At 39.7% G+C, this 9,879-nt stretch overlaps 1 protein-coding gene across 1 annotated transcript; it reads left to right on the top strand.

The window, feature by feature from the left end:
- Positions 1-824: 824 nt before the first annotated feature.
- LOC100677303 (olfactory receptor 4F3/4F16/4F29-like) lies at positions 825-2,193 on the top strand. Its single transcript, XM_003418623.3, has one exon. It carries the CDS (start codon positions 825-827, stop codon positions 1,761-1,763), a length of 939 nt encoding a protein of 312 aa, XP_003418671.2. The 3' UTR covers positions 1,764-2,193.
- Positions 2,194-9,879: the final 7,686 nt, after the last annotated feature.

The following is a 9,879-nucleotide window of genomic DNA, read 5'->3' as shown; positions in this document are numbered from 1 at the left end:
AATAAATTTATGGTCCCAGTTATTTAACATTACTTGGGTATTTATTGCAAGGAATCGCCTCACACGATTGTGGGGGTTGCAAGTCTGACATTTGTATGGTAGGCTTGTTGCCTAGAAAATCAGACAGGCCTGAATGTAGAAATTCTTGAGGCAGAAATTCTTCTCTGGAAAACCTCAATTTCTGCTTAGTACCTTCAACAGATTGGATGACAACTCACATCATCAATGGTAATTGCCTTTGTTCAAAGTCAGCTGATTGATGATTTTAACCACATCTACAAAATACCATCACAGCAACAACAATACTAGTCTTTCATTAAATAATTGGGTACAATAACCTGGAAGTTTCAGGGTGTTATAGGCTTATGTTATATACGTAAGGTCTCCTTGAGTCGGCACCAATTCAATGGCAACTAACAACAACAGACAGATAAATTAACACAACAAATTAACCATCACAGGTATTAAACACAGAGTTAACTTGGTGGTAGAGAGCAGCTCCACATGGCAGCCACCAACTTCCCTGGGTGATGAAATATTAGGGTCCATGAGCATATACAGATGTAATGCCAAAGTGCAGATGTTGTTGTTTGGGACTGTTAGTTTGGTTCCAACTCATGGTGACCCTATGTACAAGAGAAGGAAACACTGCCCAGTCCTGCACCATTCTCACAATTGTTGCTATGTTTGAGCCCGTTACTGAAGCCACTGTTGAGATAGGCTTTCATAATTTTTACTTTTGTCCCTCTAGTATATTAATATAAATCTTATAATTTATATTTCTTTCTATCTTCCTCTTTCAGGTAGCACTGCTGGCAAAGCCGATGGTTGGAGCAAATTACTCCGTGGTGTCAGAGTTTGTGTTTCTGGGACTCTCCAATTTCTGGGAGATCCAACTTGCCCTCTTTGTGTTCTCCTCCATGTTTTATGTGGTAAGCTTGGTGGCAAACTCCCTCATTATACTCACTGTGACTTCCCATCCTCACTTACACTCCCCCATGTACTTCCTGTTGCCCAATTGCTCCTTCATTGACCTGGGTGTCTCTTCTGTGTCTTCTCCCAAGATGATTTATGACCTTTTCAGAAAGCACAGAGTCATCTCCTTTAGTGGCTGCATTGCTCAGATCTTCTTCATCCATGTCATTGGTGGTGTGGAAATGGTGCTGCTCATAGCCATGGCCTTTGACAGATATGTGGCCAAGTGTAAGCCTCTCCACTACCTGACCATCATGAGCCCACAAATATGCATCTCCTTTTTAGTGTCAGCCTGGACAATTGGCCTTATCCACTCTGTGGGTCAATTGGTATTTGTAGTAAACTTACCCTTCTATGGCCCCAATGTGTTGGACAGCTTTTACTGTGACCTTCCTCGCTTCATCAAACTGGCCTGCACAGACACCTACCAGCTGGAGTTCATGGTCACAGCCAACAGTGTATTCATTTCTGTGGGTGCCTTCTTTATACTCATCATTTCCTATATCTTCATCATTCTCACTGTTCAGAAACACTCGTTAGCTGGTTTATCCAAGGCTGTGTCCACACTTTCAGCTCATATCTCTGTGGTAGTTTTGTTCTTTGGTCCTGTGATATTCTTCTATACATGGCCATCTCCCTCCACAGACCTAGATAAGTTTCTGGCCATCTTTGATGCAGTTCTCACCCCGTTCCTGAATCTAATCATTTACACATTCAGGAATCAAGAAATGAAGGTAGCAATGTGGAGAGTATGCAGACAGCTAGTGAGTTACAGGAAGATCTCTTAAGGGATGGACTGTATTGTGAGGACTCCTCATTGACTACTGGAGTTCTATTGTTGATGGTCAAACTCACAGAGAAGCTTCTCTTTGCCCTCCATTGGGTTGATTACCTTGACACTGTTATGAAGTCGTTTGCTGCTTTCACTTAGGAATGAGTGACATTCACTTCTAAAATTTGAGAAGTAGTTCCATAGGAAGTATTTATGAATCAAAGGTGATAATAATCCTGTGCCTTAATTCTCACGGAATAATACTTATAAGAAGTAATTAGTAGAAATACAAAAGAGGACAGGCTTCTTTAAGGCCTTCAGAACAGGGAGACCTCTCCCTCTCTTTCTCTTTTCTTAAACAGCCATTTGTCTCACAGGCAGAAATTCCCAGCAGTCCTAAATGGAGAATTTGCTAATAGAGTATTGAACTGAGTCCTTTAACTGTAATCCGCTGCTTGCCCTACCCCACCCCACTTTGGGTCTCTTCCAGGGTTGTGCAAGGAGGGCAGAACCTTTAAGAGCTCACACAGAGGAGTCCAATGAGTACATACCTTGATACAAACCATGTGAGGTGTTCTTGGAATACAAAGGAGAACTAGAAACACTCCATGGTCTTTTCCTCTGATCAGCAATATGCTACTTAAACCTATTACATTTTCCTTTTCCTCCTCTTCCTCTTCCTCCTTCCTTACCCTGAGTTAGCAGGCTTTTCCGTTTTCCTCCACTAGTTCAGATTTCATTTCCTTTCCTTCTTCCCATTCCCCCTTTCGGTTTTTCCCCTTCACTGTTATCTCCTTTCCCTTCTTCCTCTCTAACCTCCCTGTATTCCTGCCCTTTTAAATTGCTCTATTATAGTTGTTAATGGTGTCTATTGGTAGGCTTTTTGTTCTAATGGACTTGCGTGTGTTGGTAACAAGGCCTCAGTCGTGATGTGTGAGTGAGGGGAGAGTGGCTAAGTGGTAAGGTGAGAGTCACATAAAACAGTGGCTTTCACACATTGTGACAGTGACACACAGTAAGGAATATAGTATGTATCTCCTTCCTGGAAAACATACTCAACCTGAACACAATTTCATATAACAATACTGGTCTTTATGAAATTTTCTCTTCTTTTTTATTTTTCCTTTACTTTTTTTCATCTTTCCTTCTCTCCTTCAAAACTCTGGTCTCCACGCATTCAATGGAAGGTACTGTTGGGCAAGTGCATAAATTATATCTTGTTTCTCTGCTTTAGTGTAGGTAAAGCGATAAGCAGGTTAGAAAACAGTCAGTTGCTAACTTAGAGAAAATGCATTTGTTGGGCTAAATGACTGAGGGGCTCAGTAGGTAAAAGCAAATGTTGAATTCCTTGATAAATGCCCTGCAGGACATACTGATGATGGAATGTTCTGTTTATTTCCACTAAGCAGCAACTCTGCATTCACTATGGTCCATTCAATCTCTTTGGTTTCCTTATCCATTTTATTATTTTTCTGAATTTAGAGTCTGATCTTGGGAAAGCAAATCAAAAGAGTTATCAGAAATGACTTTTCACTTGAATGAAATGGTAGTGTAAGTATTACAGGTGTCTGAGAGCAATGGTTATGGCATAATTACCTCTTAACTTGAGGGACAATACAATATCTTAAAATAAACATAAAAAATGAACATAGCAGAAGGAATTTTATCTCGTTCATAGATAATTATTTTATTAAAAAAATAAACCACATAAAATCATATAAAGCACAAAATATTATTCATGTGAGCTCCAGAATCTCTGATAACTAGGAAGATTACATTGAAGGTAATGACTGGCATTTATTTCTTCTTATTAAGACCAGAATAAGTACACCAAGGTAAATTTGTCATGCTATAACAACAGAGAGAAAACCCAGTCTTGATTTAATATGGTTCTTGGCACTAAAGCATCCCTAAGATTTTAATAAAATAAAACCATCACAGCTAAGTTGTATAAATTTTGTCAAAATTTTACCGCATTTCATTGCTTCTTTTGAAATTCATCCCTTGAAGCTACTGTCAACCAAAAACTGTTGCTGTCGAGTTGATCCTGATTCACGGCAACCTTATGGGTATCAGAGTGGAACTGTACTCTACAGGGTTTTCAATGAGTAATTTTCCAGAAGGAAATTGCCAGGTCTTTTTTTTCCTTTTGAGGCACCTCTGTGAACTTGAACTGCCAACCTTTTGTTTAGGATCCAAGTGCATTAACTGTTGGCGCCATCCAGGGGCTCTGCTGTTGTTTGCTTCCATGGAGTTGGTTCCAACTCATAGCAATCCTGTGTAAAACACCAACTCTAAGCCAAGAAAAATAGAATTTTCTTCCTGAAAACTTTCTGTAACTCTCTGTATCTATTCATTTTTCTCTTTTACTCTCTACTCCTACGTTCTGCAATAACCAGACACTTTGTCTTAGGATAAAACTTCTGCTTTTTTTTCCCCTTTGATAAGCAAAACCAGATACTATTACCTTGCATACTCAGTCATATTTTTTGGTTACTATTACTTCTAGTTTAGTCTCCATCAATTATATTAATTATGACTTTTACCTAAATCAACTAACTTCTATTTTACACAGAACTTGAAGGTTGGCAATTGAGAATTGTCTGTCATATATATTTTAGTAGAACAGCAAAACACATGAGCACTCAAAAGATAACCCCCTACAGCCACACACATCCTCTTCATGACTTAAAGGCAGTAAAGGTTATTTTTAAAGTTGTAAAAATGAATATAGTCACTAACATGATCCTTAGATATGGATACTCTATGTAGGTATAAGTAAAGGGATACAAAGACACACACACACCATGATCAATGTTTCAATCTTATTTAAAAAGTCTCCAATGAACTTCCACTAATTAGCCGTATTTAACTATGAGTCAGAATCCACTCGACAGCACTGGGTTTGGTTTTTTTGGTTTTTAACACTAAACCAAGGTTTTAAAATAACAAAGGGCTTTTGTTAAATGTAACAAAGAAGTTATGACTAAGGGGACTCCCTACTGAACTGTCAGAATTTTAATTCAAATTGTTTGAAAACATACTCATATTTTTCATAATCGTAAATGCTTGTTTTATGCTCAGTAGTGATAAAATCAGAGAAAAGACATACACTATTTTATAAAAATTACTATCAAATTGTCCAAATTGTCTAAAAATTTATTTGATTATGTGGATTTGAATTCTTTCATATAAATGTTTCTGAGCTTGCAATTTGAATGAGAATTTTTGTTTCTGAAAAAGTTAACACATTTAAAATGTTAGAAGTTCAATTTTGGGGGAATTATTAGGTTTATGTCAGCACTTACTAGTCTCTATAAACTAATACTAACGGAACTCTTTTATTTTGAGGCTTTATATCTAATTTATTAGTATCTCCTTATTAGGAAAATATTTCACTCACATAATGAGAGGAAAAGGCTTTTCTATTACAGAGACACACTTCCAACAAAGCTCTTAGGTTCAGCTCTACAATTGCAGTTATAATTCAAAAGTAAACTCAGATTTTGAAAAATATCAGAAGTAGAGACGGATAAACAACAACTTACACCACATCTAAAAATGTTCTTCTATTTCCAGGGGAAAAAGACATATTTTTACACGATAGATAAAAGTGAAAAACAAAACTAAGAAACTAATTTCTCATGGAAAGAAAATAGATTCCATCCATCCCAACAGAAGTTGCCAAATGGTTAGATCTTGAACCAAATTTGTAATCTTTGCTGCTACTCATAAAGAATAAGGAGCCCTGGGAGTGCAGTGACTAAGAGCTAAGGCTGCTAACCAAAAGGTTGGTGGTTTGAATCCATCAATTGCTCCTTGGAAACCCTGTGAGGAAGTTCTACTCTATTTTATAGAGTAGCTATGAGTCAGAATCCACTCAATGGCAAGGAGTTTGGGTTTTTCTTTTTTAATAAAGAATAAGGTATTGGCCATGTTCAAACTAGAATCAGAACCAAACTTGACCACAAACCTGGAAAAAAAACAAAACAAACAAATAAAAACCCATAAACTTCCCCTCCCCCCAATACAGAAAAACAAAAGCAAACAAAAAACAGAGATGAGAGAGTCAGTGAAGGTAAAGTTTTATTGCTACTTGGGATTCAATACAAGAACCAGGAGATGAGCCTGGATTTAAATAACCTCATGAGGTACACTGCTTGGAAACAGTTTAATTGGCTCCAGAAGGTGAGTCCACTTTGGATATCTTGACGGGAACGCCAAAACTGTCAAAGTATAATATTCAAAAATATAAAAACACAGTTAATACAGAAAGAAATCACCTGTCAATTACTTACTGAACTCATTCAGAGAACAGCAAGATGGTAAACACCCCCCGCAAAAAAAAAAAAAAAAAAAAAAACCAGTGCTGTCGATTCCACCTCATAGTGACCCTATAGCACAGAGTAGAGCAGCCCCATACAGTTTCCAAGGAGCTCCTGGTGGATTCAAACTGCCGACCCTTACAGGTTACAGGTCACAGCTGTAGCACTTAACCACTATACCACCAATTAAGTTTGGGTGGAATAAATATCTAAGACTGAGGGGATCTCCCAAAGAATGCTCTTAAGACCTCTTGGTTTCACAAGTTCTATGCATCTGGCTTGTGCCAGTGTTTCATAATTTTTTGAAGCACTGTGACCACATCAGATCTTTTAAGAGTCAAACCCAGAAGAGTCAGATTTTTCTTCTTATTTACAAAAATGCTCACCCACTGATTTACCAATCAAGACCCAAAAGATCTGTTAATTAAATAAATATTTATTAGATATTTTTAAATTTCTAAAATACAGAGTCAGTCTATATTTTAAGACATTTAAGATGTTTAAATTAAAGAAGCAGTCAATATGAATAATAGTATCTTTACTATTAATCAAAGAAATCCAAATTAAAACCATTCTTTAGGCTGAAAAGCCTGTATGATTTATGGAAGATTTATTATGTATAAGGCCTGGGTTTGAAAGTTCCGCAGGTGTGTGTCATACTGAAAATTGCAGTCTAGGAACCTGGTCCAAGTGACGTGGCAGTTAGAGCAGTGGCGTCACTAGGGTTGGTGTCACCCAGTGCTATAACTCATGGTGTCACAACCTCCTGTCCATGGACCTCCTTCCTACCAGACCTTACAGAATCTTTAGTAAAACGTTTTGTATCGGTCTCTCCTTTCTGTGCGTGCTCAAGCCAGGGTGGAGGGATCGATCCGAAAGGGCCAAGCACAGCCTGAGCCTGCCCGAAGTCTGGGCCTGTGTGACTCCTCAATGCCTTCCCACTGCCAGTGGCCAGGAAACAGGGAGCCAGGTGGCTTGCGAGCTACGGTAGCGGGTGGAGCCTGAGCCACAAGGCAGTGACCAATTAGGCTGCACTAGTGACACTTATAATCCGCCAGGCGCTCCTTGGAAACTCTGTGGGACAGTTCTACTCTGTCCTACAGGGTCGGTATGAGTTGGAATTGATTCGACTGCACTGGGTTTTTGGTTTAGGGACACTTATAAAAAAAATAAATTTCTGCTGAAATTTTGCCCCAGAATTTTATGGACAGCCATTTTGGTGTCACCCCCTCTGAAAGTGTCACCTGGTTCGGCCATATCACCTCACCCTCCTAGTGATGCCACTGAGTTAGCACGTAGGTTCGTTGGTGTTTCCAGGTTCATAGGCATACCAGTCTTAGAATGATGATACTGGCCCCTCTGATTCAGCAGTTCAGCACCCTACTGGTCGTAGAATCCACCAACCCAGCACAAAGAAAGATGCCACTAAGCTGGATGTGTTTACTTAATAATCTTAGTATCCTTAGCACTAATTGGTAATTATTGGTAAAAACTGTATGCAGTTTCTTTTTTAACCTATACAGCTAAGTAATCCTATATGGAAGTCCCATTTACAACAGTACATATTTGAATGTGTTCTTTCTGTCGACCAACTAAACAGTTGTGGTCATGGGACTTCCATATAGGAGTATTTAGCAGTATTCATTAAAAATGAACCTGCACGTACAGTATTTTCTAGAAACTCCACTTCTCATTTATATATCCTTTGGAAGCACTTGCACATGTGTGCGAGAGACATTTAAAAATATAGCTACATTTAAAAGCAAAATATGGGGGAAAAAAACCCTAAATGTTCACCAGTGGGGGAATAGCTAGATGCACTTTTCTGATGGATATTCTTCATTTGCCTTTCCATTTCTAATTTTCATTGTTTCCACACTGCTCTGTGCCCTGAAGAACTGAACTTTATGGATTGAATCAATGGGTGGTTCTTGCCCTCTGGCTTCTGGTTGGGTGTAGCCAATTGGAGGCTGTGGTAGGACCTGGAGTTCAGGAGGAAAGTAAAATCAGTGTGTTTATTCCCCCTGCTTCCTCCGTTCTAGGCTTTACAATACCAGTTTGCCATATTCCTCCACCAACCAAACCAAAACCAAACCCAGTGTTGTCAAGTCGATTCCGACTCATAGCGACCCTATAGGACAGAGTAGAACTGCCCCATAGAGTTTCCAAGGAGCACCTGGCAGATTCGAACTGCCGACCCTTTGGTTATCAGCCACAGCACTTAACCACTACTCCACCAGGGCTTTCTTTCCTCCACCAAAGGCCTCAGCTTCTGTTGGCCTTCTTCTCTTGCCATAGCTCTTTCTCTGGTTTCTGGTAGTGCTCCCTGCTTTTTCTCTTTCAGTTTTTAGGGCAGTAATGACTCCCTGTTGTAGCTGGCCCTGGATAGTTTACCATTCCTTGTCTATTTCCCTTAATACTGTCTAATCAAACCAAACCAAACCAAACCCAGTGCAGGTGAGTCGCTTCCAACTCAGACAGACCCCATAATGATTCCGAGGCTGTGAATGTCTACAAAAGCTGACTGTCACACCTTTCTGTTGTGGAGTCACTGGTGGTTTCAAACCCTCCAACCTTTCAGTTAGCAGTCAATTGCTTTAACCACTGTGCAACCAGGGCTCCTTTAAATATTCCCTACACTCTTGTAAGTTAGATTTTTCTCATTTACTCCATTCAACTGTGACATTTTTTTCCCAGATGTGACCCTGCCTGATGCATTTATTTGTACAAAGAGAAGACCCATAAATAGCCCCAGGAAATAGCCTCTCAAAATGGGATTCTGGGATTGGGTTGCTCACATACTTGAGGAGTATCTGTATAACTTCCTCTTCTGGGGGATACTGGACCATGATGACATGTAGCTAGTTACACTATGATTACTCAGATCATAACTGGTGTTTGTATAGAATGAAGTGCAGGTGAAGGGCAAGGCACTATTACCTGCATATCGCTAAATGTCACAGCCACATAATCTCCCAGTACCTTACTCTTTTTGCAGCACCTCTATCAATTCTGAATGAACCAACATTTCCTTGCATGTACAAAGTGGCCATGGTAACATGGATGGAAGCTATGCATGGGATTAACAACACGGACTTCCCTTCACCTAAGCTATAACAAATGCTGAGTCCCATCCTGCCAATGACAGAGGTCAATGCTGAACCTAATTTGGCACCATTCTTTGGAGGGGGATTACCCAGCTACCTGATGGCACATTGATTACATTGGACCTGTCTTTACCACGGGGAAGAAGTGATTTATCCCGTCAAGAATAGATAAATATTTCAGAATGGACTTGCCTTACTAGTCTGCTGTCATGGCTTTACGCTATGTCAATTTAGTTAAGCTTGAACTACATTTCCCAGAATTTTCTTCCCTGTGTGTTTGCAGGCTAAGGTTTACCACAAGAGATGTTTATATGAAGTTTGCAAGGTGGAAGTGCAGCAGTAGCCATTTTTGATCTGAAAGTAGGTGTGAGGCAGGTGCTGTTGCCATTCATGCATGTTTTCACAGGTCTGTTGGGCCACCTTTTTGGTTGTGAGACAATAACTAGGCCCAGTGCTCCTCTAGCTTCCACTGCATCTCCTCCTTCAGCTTCTTCAAGCCCTTCCCCTTCCCCATCCCCCAACACTCAAAATGGATCCTTTCTCAAGCTCTTAAGTGTCCACTCACATACCAGTTCCCCTGGGAAATCTACCCAGATCCCCCAGATTTATAAACTCTTTCTCCTGTGTTGCCACTGCATTGAACATGCCTCTGGTATAGCATCTATCCAGATTGTATGAAAAAGCTCTGTTTGCATGTATG

The sequence above is a fragment of the Loxodonta africana genome, chromosome 10 (assembly GCF_030014295.1).
Source record: "Loxodonta africana isolate mLoxAfr1 chromosome 10, mLoxAfr1.hap2, whole genome shotgun sequence".
NCBI classification, from domain to species: Eukaryota; Metazoa; Chordata; class Mammalia; order Proboscidea; family Elephantidae; genus Loxodonta; species Loxodonta africana.
This window is presented reverse-complemented; position numbering and strand designations above follow the sequence as displayed.